Raw genomic sequence first — 15,902 nt, 5'->3', positions numbered from 1 at the left:
CTGAGCCCAGGTCAGATGAGCCTTCTGTGTCATCTGAATGCAAACCATTGTTTGAGGTGCTCTGGAAGATTTTGGAAGAGTCTAGCAGTTGAGATTGTCTTATTTGTCAGAACACTGGTATCCTAACCTTAATCCCTCCCCCAGGAGTAGCTCTGGGGCTGTAGTTTTCTATGTTCCATCTTCTGGTGGCCTTGAAGAATTGTGTTTGGTTAGGAAGTTCTGTGGCTTTAAAAAATTACTTCAAATGGGCAACCCAAGACAGTTGTAGAGAATGCCAGGGACTTTCTTTCACTCTGTGAAGTTAGTTTTTCCCTTCTAGTTTGAGTGGAAACCCGCAATGGTAAATATTTACAGTTTCCATCATTATTTTTAAATATCTTTGTTTCTGTATATTGACGTCACTCCAGTTTCGGTTCTTTGTTCTGGTAGCTACCTGGGGTTCAGGAGTGATACAGTTTTGTTCCCACCTCCTGCCCATCAAGATTGTTTGTTCCCTTTTTGTCCAAATTTAGTTTTTCTGAAACCTACTATAACATCCATTTTCTTCCCGGATTCACACTTATTACTTCCCTTCTCCAGTCCTGTGGTACGTATTCAAAGAAACTGCCGCTTACAGCTGGGTTGTGCTCCAGACATTCCTTTTTGAGTAATTGGGTTGGAAATTGAAATGCATTTTCCCATTAAAATAATAATTAGGCTCCCACAAGGGTATTTTATTATTATTCTTCTTAATATTGCATCATTTTAAAATATCTCTAATAAAAAATGTCAAATGAATACAAATATCCACATTGATAGGATGTGTAACAATCATTTTAAGAGTATATGATTATTTAAAATAGTTAATAAACATATACTACTTGATAAGCCCTCCAGAAGTAAGAGATGCCATAAAGGATATTTTAAAAAAATGTAAAATGGAACTTAGTGAACTTTTATTACAGTAAAGTTGAAAGAATGGTACAGTGGATCACTGTGTACTAACCACTTGGATTCAGTGTTCTGCCATATTTGCTTATTTATCCATCCATCCACCTGTTGGGGAGATGGTTCGAATCGTCATTGTCAGAAAACGAGACACATGAACACGGGGAGATCTCGACCAGGCTCTTTACTTCTGCAGAAGGGCGCGGGTACTCAAAAAGCACCCGCACAGAAAAGACCCTATTTATCCCTAACGCAGGTGCTGTACCTGTCTCCTTCCCATTGGTCAGGTCAGGGCACACATTCTTCCCCATTGGCTAATTTGAAACAAATTTTTACTGGGAGAAGAGGGAAAGAGGAGGGAGGTACCAGGAAGGCGTTTCAGCCGAAACCCGAGCAAAATGGAGTCACCAAGATTTCCTTTGATAGAAAAGACATTATGTTACTTTCCACACACCCCATCCATCCATTCATCTATCCACCTACATTTTGCAGAAGTATTTGAAATCAAGTTGTAGACACTGTTACATTTCACTCTAAATTCCTCTGCCATCGTCTTGTAAGATTAAGGACTTCCTTCTACATAACCACAATGCCACCATCCTAACTAAGAAAATAAACAATAAGTCTCTAATACTGTCTAACCCAGTTTCCTGTTGTCTTCAAGATATCCTCTATTGCTGTTCTAAAATTTTTATTACTGTTTAAATTTGGAATCTGGAGTTCCCATTGTGGATCAGTGGGTGAAGACCCTGACATAGTGTCCGTGAGGATATAGGTTCAATCCCTGGCCTCCCTCAGTGGATTAAGGATCCAACGTTGCTGCAAGCTGCAGTGTAGGTCCCAGATGTGGCTCTGATCTGGTGTTGCTGTGGCAGTGGAGTAGGCTGGCAGTTGCAGCTGCGATTCAACCCCTAGCCTGTGAACTTCCATATGCCACAGGTGCACCCCTAAAAAAAAATTGCAACCAGGCTCCAATCAAGTTTTACTTGTTGCCTTTTGTCATTATTAGTTCCTAACAAAAACTGTCTGCAGACACATTTCTCCAAGTACAGGGGCACAGGTATGGAAATCTCTGCTTTCCTTTCCTGCTCTGAATGCCAGTCTCCAGATCCTGCGATGCTCCTGCGGCCCTGAGTTCTCCATTTGGGCACCTTCCAGGGTGCAGCTGGTCTCTTCCAGGTATTAGCAGAAACCTCAGGACAGCTGCGTTTTTCAGGGGCCCTCTTAGCCAAATGTATCTGTCAATGGGGGTTCGCAGCTGGACAGTGCTGACTTACACACCTTTTGCTGGAAAAGCTTATCTGTTCCCATAGTGGGTTTTTCTGTCTAGAGTCAAGGGTTCTTTTTTCCAGCATCGGGGGAGCATTTTGAGCATTTTGACAAAATAAAGGTAATCTACACATTGGGAGAGATTTGTATCATGGCTGGGTGGGCTCTAGGCAGGTTGGCCGCATCTGGATGTCCCCTTTCTGCCTAGTCACTGCTGCAGAGTGGGGGAGGGTGGGGCTGCAGCAGTGGTTTATCTGGAAGTCATTAGGAAGTTGGCAGCTGCCTGAAGTTTCACTACAAAGTTTAGCACTTATTTATATACTGACTTCTATTGTTTTCCAGTTTCCATATAAGCTCATTCTTTTCATACATTTTTAGCTTTGACAATTTGGGCAGATGCTGTGTCTCAATCACTGGCCATGGGGGAGTGTCTTAAGGCTTCGGTTATTTCCATAGCCAAAAATAGAAATAATTGGGGGATGATTTTGTTTTGTAGAATTTGCTTTGCATTCCACCCTTTCATTAGTGTACGCAGTTGCTTTAAACTGTGTTTAAACAATTAACTTAATAAAGGAGGTGGTTTTTTTAGGAGCTAGTAGATCTTAGCTCTGCCAGAGGAGGATTGATTGAGAAGCAGTGTGTGTGGGCTGGTCAGCAGCAAGAGTCAGAAACAGGATCTGCCTGGGTTTACATCCAGGCTCTTACCAGCTTTTAACCATGTGACCTTGGGCAAGTGACATACTGTCCCCAGCTCCAGCTCCTCCTTCTAAAATAATAATAGTGCTCACGCATAGTGTTGTGACCATCGGAAACCCTTGGGGCCTTATTTAAGTCCCCCTTGAGAGGTCTAACCCAAGAGATTAATGCTTTTTGGGGGGAGGGGTTGTTTTTTTTTTGGTTTTTTTTTTTGCTTTTTAGGGCCGCACCTGCAGTGTATGGAGGTTCCTAGACTAGGGATCGATTCAGAGCTACAGCTGCCGGCCTACACCACGGCCACAGCAACGCCAGATACGAGGTGTGTCTGCGACCTGCACCACAGCTCAACGCCGGATCCTTAACCCACTGATCGAGGCCAGGCATCGAACCTGCGACCTCATGGTTCCTAGTCGGATTTGTTTCCGATGGGCCACGACAGGAACTCCTAACAGATTAATGTTTATGCAGCAGACTCGGTGGAATAGGGGTTGTGATAACTCACACAGATCAGAGCAGGTTTTGTCATCAATGAGTCTGTCAGATTTGGTTTTGCTCTGTGAAACAAGGTATAAACGCTTTTGTTTTCAGAGCTTTCTGGATTTCTGTCTTGTGGATGAGGGACAGTAGGCTTGTGTTTTCCACTCCAGTAGCATCATCCCAGATGAACTGTGGATGGGGCCAGAGAAGGGGAGGGGGAGGTATGGGAGTTTGAGAACCAGGAAGGACCTTAGCTTCAGTGCATGATTTTTCAGCTGAACAAAACCAAGGCCAAGAGAGGTGAAGTGACCTGTTCAAAATCACAGTGGTAGCGGGGGGCAAAGCCAGATGAAGAACAGCCCTTTTAGAGAAATGCACATCTCGCCATCCTACTCAGTCATCTAGACCAAAAATAGTTGCTCTTGGGTGCTGTGATTTGAATGTTTGCTAAAAAAAAATAAAAATAAAATAGGTTTGTGTGTGTGTGTTTAAAAGAAGCATTCCCGTAAATCGACTATATTAAAAATAAATAAATAAAAGGAAAAGGGCAAAAAAAGCAGTGTTCCAACCAAGCTTGATGGGTTATTTAGTTACCAGCCAAGTCCTTTCCCATCACAGAGTTGTTGGGTCACTGCTGGGAAACCCTAGCTTCTGAGAATGTACACCCTGTCCTGATAAAACGGGCAGAATCACTATCGGACCCATCAACATGCTCCTGGCCTTGGTTGGAACAAAGCTGCTTGGGAGAAGTCACGAGGGCCTGCTTATCTGGAGTTTCAGGCTCTTGCCGTCTTCCCCATTATTTCAGCAGCCCTCGAGCTTTGCCCACTGGGGGTGAGGAATGCCCTTTCTTCGCCATTTCTTCTTAGCTCCTCTGACCACTGGGGTCAGTTGGAAATTTAAGAATTCCTTGGAAACCAAGCTAGAAAACTGCTTTTGATTTTTTGGGGGTTGACTTTGAGCCGTTCCTCAGACCCCTTCCTCAGTTTCTTGCATCTTCTTTTGTGACTTTGTCAGCTTAGGATCTTGGCTAAACAGTACATAGTGGGTCCTCAGAATACAGTGAACTAACCAAACCTGGCCGGGGCTGGGAAAAAAAAACCAAGGGGTTTTGATAATCGCTGGCTTTTGTCGCACATTTGTAAGAGCCTAGAACTCCCTGTTTCAGTGGTTCTTGCTGTGTGCAGAGGATACTCACAACGAAGTGAAGGGCTTGTTCTTGATGGGGCAGAGGGAGCCCAGGTTGGGGTCTGCAGAAGGTGGGCTATGACTTGGGAGTTGGGCGGGAGTTCAGTGATGGGGGACAAATAGGGTTTTGCAGTTGTTCACCCTGTAAACTGCTCTGAGGTCTGGTGGTGGGCATTTTCCAAACAAATCCTACTTCTTGCTGTGCTAATTGGAGCCCAGGGTTTTGAGATATGGAGAGCCTTTACTCAAGGTTGTGAAATGAGAGCCAGCCAGCATGGAGCATTTTGACAGAAGAGTTGGAAAATGATGACCTCAGGTCAGATGAGAGGGCGAAGCGTCCGAGCAGGCAGGATCCAGACTGCCTGGTTTGCATCTGGGCACGGCCGCGCAGCAGCAGGGTGACCTTGGGAGGGCTGCTTGACCTTTCTGGGCTGCCTTTCCCTGTCTGTACCATAGGGAGAATACCAGTAGCTAAGTGTATTGTGAAGATCCAATGCTTAGCTTAGCTCTGGCTTGCTAGTGCTCCATAGATGTGATGCTGGTTGTCGTTAGTAGAGGAATAACAGACTAGTCTGAGCCATACTTCCATCACTTCTGGAAGCATCCCACCCCAAACCATCTCCATCCTTCCTCTGGTTTAACCAACTTTCCAGATTGACCCTGATCCCTGGTCCCTGATTCTCTTGGGTCTCTCATTTTCTTTCCTCCCTGCATGGGTTATTAGCCCAGTTGCAGACTTGGGGTGCACCTCTCAGCTATGCCCTGAATGCCTTTGCAGTCCTCTCACTGACCTCTCCCATTTCTTCAAGTCTCTCTGCTAAGCCCCCCTCTTCTGCCCTGGCCCCACTAGTTCGCAGCAGACACCATCTCTTACAGGCTGTTGGGCATCTGTTTCCTCGCCTTCCCTCCACCCACCGCAAAGGACTAACCCACGAACCCCTGCCTCCGGAGAAAGTGCCTTTTTTCCTATTCAAGTGTTTAATGTCTGTTCTTTGGAAATCATCTCTTCCAGCTTCTTCAAGGTCATCACTCCACATACTCTCTCAAACTCTGCTTTTTACTCCTTTTCTTTGTATATAAATGAACGCTTTGGTCTCAGCCACTTCAACCAAAATTCCAGACAAAAAAGCTCTTCCCCACATGCTAAAGGTGAGCTCCCCATCCTTAATGCTCACAATGGGCTTCTAGAAAGAGCCAACTTAGCTGTCTCCACTCCTGAACTCAAGGAATCTAGCCTCACCTTCCAGTCTATGAAAGACTTGTCCCTTGGACCCAAGGCCACAAAGATCTCTTGTGGAGTGCTTTTTCCTTCCTATTTAATTAATTTATGTTTTCGTTTTATATATGTATGTATGTATTTTAGGATTTTAAAGATTATTTGTTTCAGTGCAACCACTATGGAGAACAGTATGGAGGTTCCTTAAAAAACTAAATCTAGAACTACCAGATGATTCAGCAATCCCACTCCTAGGCATATATCTGGACAAACCAGAATTCTAAAAGATACATGCACCCTAATTTTTATTGCAGCACTATTTACAATAGCCAAGACATGGAAGCAATCTAAATGTCCATTGATAGAGGAATAGATAAAGAAGATGTGGCACACATATATCGTGGAATACTACTCAGCCATTAAGAAGAATGACATAATGCCATTTGCAGCAACATGGATAGAACTGGATTATTATACTCAGTGAAATCAGACAGAGAAAGACAAATATCATTTGGTACCACTTATATGTGGAATCTAATTGAAATGATACAAAAGAACTTACAAAACAAGCAGACTCACAGATTTCAAAATCAAATTTATGGTTATCAAAGGGGAAAGGTGGGGGAGGGATAAATTAGGGGTTTGGGATTGACATGTAAACACTACTATATATAAAATAGATAACTAATGAGGACCTACTGTATAGCACAGGGAAATCTACTCAATATTTTATAATAACCTATATGGGAAAAGAATCTGAAAAAGAGTAGTTATGTGTATATGTATAATTGACTCACTTTGCTGTGCACCTGAAACTGACACAATATTGTAAGTCAACTGTACTGCAATAACATTTTTTTAGAACGGTTATTTATTTTAGGATTTTAAGTTTAATTCAAGAAACTGTAGAAAAACAGATAGGGAGCAAAGTACGACAGAGGGAAAGTTAAAAAAAAAATTCCGAGTTTCTTTCTGGGTCAGAAACTGATTTTCCATGTTTTCTAGGAACTTCTATGTGGCCCAGTTTCTCAATTCTCTCTCTTTTTTTTTTTTTTTGTCTTTTTGCTATTTCTTTGGGCTGCTCCCTTGGCATATGGAGGTTCCCAGGCTAGGGGTCCAATCGGAGCTGTAGCCACCGGCCTACGCCAGAGCCACAGCAATGAAGGATACGAGCCGCGCCTGCAACCTACGCCACAGCTCACGGCAACGCCGGATCGTTAACCCACTGAGCAAGGCCAGGGACCGAACCCGCAACCTCATGGTTCCTAGTCGGATTCGTTAACCACTGCGCCACGACGATGGGAACTCCTCAATTCTCTTTTTAAAGATTCTTCCTAGGATGTTACTTTCTTGCTTTTTTAGATCGTGGTAAGAACACTTAACATGAGAATTACCCTTTTAACCAATTTTAAACACACAATACAGTATTGTGCACCACGGCCACAATGCTGTGTAGCAAATATCTGGAGCTTATTCATCTTGCATAACTGAAACTTTATATCCATTGAATAGCCACTGCCCATTTCTCTCTCCCCGCTGGCTCCTGGCAACCACCATTCTACTCTCTTTCTATGAATTTGACTGTTTTAGATACCTCATATAAGTGGACTCATGCAGTATTTGCCCTTCTGTGACAGGCTTATTCACTTGGTGTAATGACTTGCAGGTCCGTCTATGCTGTCCTCTATCTTTTTTTTTTTTTTTTTGGCTTTTAAGGGCTGCACCCATGGCATGTGGAGGTTCCCAGGCTAGGGGTCAAATCAGAGCTGTAGCTGCCAGCCTACACCACAGCTCACGGCAACGCCGGATCCTTAACTCACTGAGTGAGGCCAGGGAATTGAACCTGCATCCTCATGGATGCCAGTCAGATTCTTTTCCGCTGAGCCACAACCGGAACTCCCTCCTCCTTTTTTAAAGCTGAGTGGGAATCGATTATATGTGTGTATCACATTTCTTTATCCATTCAGCCGTCAGGGCACGTTGAGAGCGTTCCCGTGTCTTTCTTGGCTGTTGTAAATAATGCTGCAGAGAACCCGGGAGTGCAGATACCTCTTCGAGATCCTGGTTTCAATTCTTTTGGGACAGATACCCAGCAACGGGATTGCTGGATGATGTAGTGATCCTATTTTCAGTTTTTTGAGGAACCGCTATTCTCTTTTCCACAGCGGCAGTGCCATTTTACATTTCCTTCCTATTTTAGTTGCTCTCTTGAAGCATCTGCCCTAGCTGACTGCACATTCCTTCTGGAAACTCCTTCTGTGTCTAGGTTAGAGCCTAAGCTTCTCTTCCTCGGCTTCCTCATGGAGCAGATCCAGTTGCTCAGTGGGTATTTCCATCCAGATTTACTTGTTTCTGTCATGACATGTTCAAAACTGAATGTGTGATGTTGTCCTCTCCATGCAAGTATATTGGTTTGCCAGGACCCCTGCTGCAAAGTACCACAAACTGGGTGATTTATAAAGGAGAAATTTATTCTCTTACTGTTTTGGAGGCTAGAAGTCCAAGATCAGGGTCAGCAGGGTTGCTTCCTCCTGAGAGCTGTGGGGAAGAATCTGTTCCATGTTTCTCTTCTAGCTTGTGGTGGTTTGCTGGCAATCTTCAGCATTCCTTGGCTTGCAGAAACATCACTTGATCTCTGCCTTCATCTTCACATGGTGTTCCTACTTTGTACATGCCTGCCTCCAAATTTCCCTTTTTAAAAAGGTTAACAGCCGTGTGGGATTAGGGCCCCCCAGTGACTTCACTTTAACTTGATTAACTTTGTGAAGACCCTTTGTCCTAATAAGGACACATTCCAAGGCACTTGGAGTTAGGACTTAAACATACAAGTTGGGAAGGAGGTAGAATTCAACCCATAGCACCATGGAAACTTGATTTTTTTTTTTTTTCAGATATTTCTCATCTTAGTGAATGGCACCAGTTGTCCACCATGTTACACAAGCAGAAACTTGGGCATCATCCTTTGCAAGTCGGTTGCCCTTATGTTAACTTAGGGTTCAGAGCGTGCAGAACTTGGAGGCACAATTTTGAAATAGGAATCATAGATAGCATCCAGCAGGTTTGTTTACCAGAGAATCTGTGACTCCCAAATAACTGACAACCTCTGCTCTGTACTTTTTTTTAAGTGTCTACTACCTTGGTACACAAGTAATACATACATAAGGATTTTAGAAAATCATCGAAAAGCATAAAAATAGGAGCTCCTCCTGTGGCCCAGTGGGTTGAGAATCAAACTGCAGTGGCTCAGGCTGCTCTGAAGGTGCAGGTTTGATCCCTGGCCCAGCACAGTGGATTAAAAGGATCTGGTATCACTGCAGCTGTGGTGTAGGTCACAGCTGTGGCTTGGATTCAGTCCCTGGCTCAGGAATTTCCATATGCTGCAGGTGCAGCCATAGTAAAAAACAAAAACAAAAACCATAAAAATAAAATTAATAATTTTCTTATTATTCTGTTACTTGGAGTCACTTAATGTTTTGGTCATTTCTTTGTACATTGTATGTCTTCAGGCATTTTTTTTTTTTTAACTAGTTAGATCATGCTGTATGTAAGATTCTTGAATCAAGCTTTTTAAATTCAACATTGTATCATAAGTGTGTTCCCATATCTTCACAAAATCTTCATAAATAGTTTTAAATTGTGCATATTATTCCATCAAATGGATAGACAATAGTTGACTTAGATATTTTACGGTTATCCCATTGTCAAATAGCAACTACCTCTGCTAGTAATTTGGACTTCAATAAATTTTTCAGAATTTAGTTATGATTCGGAGTTCCCGTCATGGCTCATTTGTTAACGAATCCAACTAGGATCCATGAGGTTCAACTCCTGGCCTCGCTCAGTGGGTTAAGGATCCGGTGTTGCCATGAGCTGTGGTGTAGGTCGCAGACGTGGCTCGGATCCCATGTTGCTGTGGCTCTGACGTAGGCTGGCAGCTGTAGCTCTGATTAGACCTGTAGCCTGGGAACCTCCGTATGCTGCAGGTGCGGCCCTAGAAAAGACAAAAAAAAAAAGAATTCAGATATGATTCAACTGGGGGTGAAGAAAGAAGATGAATAGTGTTTCTAAGCAAATTATTAGTGTAAATTGAAGGAATGTTCAACCTACCTAAGTTAATGAATATCTTAGGCATTAATTGTGAGTAGTTACTTTGTGATTTAAAAGTTATTCTTGGGAGTTCCTGTTGTGGCTCAGCGGGTTAAGAATCCAACTAGTATCCATGAGGATTTGGATTTGATCCCTGGTCTCACTCAGTGGGTTAAGAATCCATCATTGCCACAAGTTGTGATGTAGGTCACAGCTGAGGCTCAGATCTGACATTGCTGTGGATCTGGTGTAGGCCAGCAGCTGCAGCTCCAATTCAACCCCTAGCCTGGGAACCTCCATATGCTGCAGGTGCAGCCCTAAAAAAAAATAAATAAATAAAAGTTATTCTTGGAGTTCTTTTATGGCACAACAGGTTAAGTATCCGGTGGCTTGGGCTGCTGCTGTGGCTCGGGTTTGGTCCTTGGCTGGGGAACTTCCACATGCCACAGCAGTGGCTAAAAAATAAGATATTCTTAATTGAATTGTTAAGGTAGATCACAGCAGAGTCTCCAGTCAGTGTTTTGCTCTTTAATGGTTCGTTATTGTGTATAACATGTTGGTACAGTGTAACTTTTTGGAATGATGGAATGTTCTTTATCTGACCTGTTGTCCAATATAGAAGCAATTAGCCACGTGTGACTATTGAGCACTTGAAATGTGGTTAGTCTGACTGAGAAACTGAGTTTTTATCTATTTTTAATTGATTTAAATTTAAATAACTATTTAAATAGCTATTTGTGGTTAGTGGTTACTAAAATGGGTAGTTCGGTCAAGATGTTGACTGCACACTTAAGGTGCTTACCTTTTCCTAAATATTCTTTTAAATGCTTTACATATTAATGTATTTAATCCTCACAATGACTCTAGGAAGTGTTGGCCAGTTCCTATTGCTATATAAAAAAAAATGACTGCAAAGCCTCGTGGCTCAAAACAATAACAGTCATTTATTTTGCATCTACGACTTGGGCAGGGTTCATGAGAAATGGCTCATCTCTACTCCATGCAGCATCAGCTGGGACTATGGAATCTCCTTCTAAGATGTCTGCTATTTAGTTGGAGTTGATGACCATTATTGGTTTTTCTCCTTGGGGCAGCTTGGGTTTCCTCTCAGTGTGGTGGCTACGTTCCTACAGCAAGTGCCCCAAGAAACCGGAAGTAGAAGCTGCCCATTTCTTAAAGCCAAGGATTTAGAAACTGACCAGACATCACTTCCAGCATGTTCCATTGGTCAGGCAAAGCACAGAAAATATATTCAAAGGAAGGAGATGTAGACCTCGCCTCTCCATGGGGGCAGTACCGAAGAATTTGGAGCTATGTTTTAACTTCATCATAGAAAGGAACAGTCATTTTGATTCCATTTTACAGATGAGGAAACTGAGCACAGAGCAGTTAAAAAAATATGCCCAAGGTAATAGGTCTAGTAAGTGGCCAAGCTGTTATTTATGCCAGCCAGTCTGACCTTTTAACTACAGTGCATCCCTCTGTAATTCGTTTCACTAATTTAGATTCATATCTTCTTCACTTTTTTTCCATGGTGCAGTAATTATAAGATTAAATGACTGATGGATGCTTGCAAATCACAAACTGTAAATATGTAGTATTGCAAGGGTTTGCAAGCTGTCAAATTAACGATGAACACACATTCTCAACCATCTGATTCAGGAGGAGCTGCTTGACTTCAATTTTGAGTCCCTTTGCTTTCATCCTGTTTCCACTGCTCCCCAAAGAGAATTTATTATCACTTCCAGATTGAAACAGACCACGATTCTGAGTAAAGCCCTTTCAGTCTTAGCATGTCGCCTGCTGTATCTATTCCTGTTGTATGGAATATGTGTTTTGTTTTGTTTTTTTTCCTCATTGCTAGGGTTTGAATCGGAGCTGCAGCTGCCAGCCTATGCCATAGCCACAGCAACTCAGGATCCGAGCTGCATCTGCAACCTACACCACAGCTCATGGCAACGCGGGATCCTTAACCTGCTGGTGGAATGTGTGTTTTTTAAAAAGGAATTAATAAATAAAGCACTTAGAATTGTAAAAGGAGTTAAATGTTTCTATTATTATAAAAGCTCTCAAGGAGTGCCTGTGTGGCGCAGCAGAAATGAATCTGACTAGGAACCATGAGGTTTCGGGCTTGATCCCTGGCCTCACTCAGTGGGTTAAGGATCTGGCATTGCCGCAGGTAGGTACTCTTAAAGATGAAGAAGCAGAGACTGGCTTGGAGAGGACTTAAAAAAGGAAAACATCCGTCTTGTTATGAAACGATCCAAGTTAAGACCCATGGCAGAGACAAGCTGGGAATTCAAGACTGTTTAGCACAAGCCTGTGTGCCTATCCTGCCAGACCTGCCAGTCTCTGCATGGCCTGTCGTTTGGGGAGCAGACTCGGATTTAATGGCAACATTTCCTGAGGTTGTCAGATATTCTTTGTCCCCAGTTGACATCTGAAGCAGCTCTGCATGTTTTGTCCTCAGACAATGGTGGCAGCCGCATATTACCTTCCGGAACCAAGACGACGCCCTCGCCCACAAACGACACTGGGAATGGACACCCAGAATATATCGCGTATGCGCTCGTCCCCGTGTTCTTCATCATGGGTCTCTTTGGCGTCCTCATCTGCCACCTGCTTAAGAAGAAAGGCTATCGTTGTACAACAGAAGCCGAGCAAGACGTGGAAGAGGAAAAGGTTGAAAAGATAGGTACATAACTTGCATTCTTTGTATGGGACTATGGGTGCAGGTGATTTTTAAATCAAAAAGCAGCCGAGAGTTCCCTGTGGTGCAGCAGGTTAAGGATCTGCTATTGTCACTGCATCGGCTTGGGTCACTGCTGTGGCACAGGATCAATCCCTGACCCGGGAATTTTGTTATGCCGTAGGTGTGGCCAAAACAAGAGAAAGTAGTCATGTATATTTTCCATCCCTATAAGGCAAAATGATCTGTCTATTTTATCAAAATATATGTGATGTATAACATTGTGTAAATTTAAGGTGTATAACACATCAATCTGATAGATTTATATATCGTAGTATGATGGCCACTGTAGTGATAATTAGCACCCTATCACACAATTGTCATTTCTCTTTAGTGGCGGAAATCATTGCGTTCTAGTCTCTTAGCAGGTTTGATGGTTGTAATAGACTATTGTCTATCGTTACTACACTGTGCATTAGCTCTCTAGAGCTTATTACTGTTGGTTGTAGGTTTGTACCCTTTAGCAACATCTGCCCTATCTTCCCATCCCTCATCCTCTAGTAGCCACCAGTTTACTCTCTGCTTTTAGAAGTCTGGCTTTTTTAGATTCCACACATAAGTGATAACACACAGACCCGGTCTTTCCCTGAATCATTTTGCTAAGCATCGAAGTCCATCCATGTTGTTGAAAATGGCAGGACATCCTTTTTTCTCATGACTAAATAATATTCCATTAAGTGTCTGTCTATAGCTCTGTGTGTGTGTGTGGGTGGGTGTGTGTGCATACATACATACCACATCCTTTTTATCCATTCATTCCTTGTTGGGCACTTAGGTTGTTTCCATGTCTTGGCTCTTGTGAATAATTCTGCAGTAAACACGAAGGGACATAAATCTCTTCCAGATCCCATTTTCATTTCCTTGGGGTTTGTACCCAGAAATGGAAATGCTAGATCATATGGCAGCTCTATTTTTAAGTTTTTGAGGAACCTCCATTCTGTTTTCCATGGTGACTGCAGTTTACATTTCTACCAACAGTGCACAAGGGTTCCCTTTTTTCCATATTCTCGGCCAACCTTGTTACAAAACAGTCTATCTCCTAAAGGCAGATGGTGTGGTGTGGTGTATTGTCACTGCAGATTTCACAGGAACCACGCCTAGAGGTAGAAACCTTGCTTTCATTTTTTTTCAAATACCTGTCAGGTCATTTACCCTTATTTGCCTTGAGACTTTGGGCAAGTTATGTGGGCTCTGAATCTGCCATGTACACTTTAATTGCATTAACACTAATTGAATTAAAGTTTTAATTTGAGGACAGTAATTTCCACCTTGTAGGATTATTGTGAAATTTAGAAGATGCGTTTATCGTTTGGCACACACGGTCACTCAGTAAATATTAACCCTTCCTATTGTTATTGAATGAGATTCTAATAATGCTGGGAAACCCGAATAGGTCTCACCATTGTTGTGGTGTCACGTTTGCTGGGGGCATTCTCTCTTACATCTATGAGGCTGGAGTTTATGTTTATCAAGTCAGTGGTTGTGTGAGCAGTGCAGTAAAAGTATGTCAAGAATTGCTGCCTTTGGAGTGATTTCAGAGTGTGTCACTTTTTCCTCCCAGCATGAGTTGCTGGATTATGTTTGAGAGATGAAACCCTGTTTTCTCCACAGATGTGCTTTCCATCCGTCCTTGAGAGCCCTGGAGAATGCTCCTTATCCCTCTCAGCCTCGAAAAGGGCAGTGTGTGCAGAAAGGTGACATTTGGACTAGGCCACCCTTCGAGTCGGCGCTGAGGGCAGAGGGAGGGGGGCTTCCTCATTTCTTGCCAGCTTGCTGGCCTGTTGGTTTTTCCCACCCCCACTGACCTTTGAGGCAGAGACACAGCACGATGAGTCATGTGTAAGCTCATGAGCAAACCAAGGCTTGGTGTTTGTCAACAGAAAGCAGAACCTCCCCCTCCTCCAGGGATGCTCTGTAGATTGGCTTAGCGGTCAGCCTGTATGCTGTCCCACCAAATATGTATATCGGAGGATCTGGAAGCAGCTTGGATGGAGAAGACACTTTTCCGGACGCTGCACACCCTGATTAGTTCTCTGTGAACTGGGTCAATCTTCCCTCCTCCTTCTTGTGTTATGGGAACAAATTATACAGATCAAGAGTGGAGGTTTGATTTTTTTTCGGAGATGATCCCATGTACAGAGTCTCCTAAAGTAAACTGGATTTGTAGGCAATTCACCACCACCAGTGTTTAGATCATTTAGAAGTGCATTTAAAAGAAAAGGAGAGTCTTATAAACACAGCTGAATAATTACTCAATTTAAGGAATAAATTAATATTCTAAATTCATATAGTATACATGCAATTAAAATAAAATCCAAGGACAAGTTTCTTCTTTTTTCTTTTTAGGGCTGCACCCGTGGCATATGGAAGTTCCCAGGCTAGGGGGTCAAATCAGATGAGCCACATATGCAACCTGCACCACAGCTTATGGCAGCACCAGATGCTTAACCTACTGAGCGAGGCCAGAGGTGGAACCTGCATCCGCAGGGCAACAGCATCAGGCCCTTAACCGACTGAATCACAATGGAAACTCCAATTGTTAGCATTTTTCCTTCTTTCTCTCTCTCTCTTTTTTTTTTTTTTTTTTGCTGCCCCGTGGTGTATGGAGTTCCTGGGCCAGGGATCAGATCAGAGCCACAGTTATATGAACTATGCCAGATCATTTCATACACTTTGCCCGGCTGGGGATTGCGCCTGCATCCTGACATTGCAGAGATGCTGCAGATCCCTTTGCTTCGGGAACTCAAGTTTTTCTTTTTCTTTTTCTTTTTTTCTTTTTAATTGAAGAATAGTTGATTTACATTGTTGTGCCAACTTCAGCTGTACAGCAAAATGACCCAGTTATACATATACGTATATTCTTTTTCTCATAGTATCTTCCATCATAATCTATCCCAAGTGATTGGATATAGTTCCCTGTGCTGTACAACAGGACCTCATTGCTTACCTGTTCTAAATGCAATAGTTTGCATCTGCAAACCCCGAACTCCCAGTCCATCCCATTCCTCCCCATCCTCCTTGGCAACCACAGGTCTGTTCTCTATGTCTGTGAGTCTGTTTCTGTTTTGTAGATAGGTTCATTTGTGCCATATTTTAGATTCCATGTAAAAATGATATCATATGGTGTTTGTCTTTCTCTTTCTGACTTACTTTCTTAATATGAGAAAAGTTTTTCTTTTAATTAGCGTTCTCCTTTGCATTTCTCTTAAGGGTTTAACAAAATGATGAGAGGGAAATAACAGTAGCAAGGACTGATAGAGCCGCATGGAACTGTCGTTTTGGAAACTGAGTGTG

The 15,902-nt window shown here is 42.8% G+C and overlaps 1 protein-coding gene across 1 annotated transcript in view; it reads left to right on the top strand.

Moving 5' to 3' along the window:
- Positions 1-15,902, top strand: part of RELL1 (RELT like 1) — a 69,529-nt gene that overhangs the window by 22,265 nt on the left and 31,362 nt on the right. The window contains exon 2 of the mRNA XM_047798578.1: positions 12,330-12,554. Coding sequence (XP_047654534.1) covers positions 12,330-12,554 — 225 coding nt within the window. The remainder of the gene's footprint in view (positions 1-12,329; positions 12,555-15,902) is intronic.

Source organism: Phacochoerus africanus, chromosome 10 (genome assembly GCF_016906955.1).
Source record: "Phacochoerus africanus isolate WHEZ1 chromosome 10, ROS_Pafr_v1, whole genome shotgun sequence".
NCBI lineage: Eukaryota > Metazoa > Chordata > Mammalia > Artiodactyla > Suidae > Phacochoerus > Phacochoerus africanus.
Note: the sequence above shows the minus strand (reverse complement) of the source record. Positions and strands in the feature narration are given on the sequence as shown.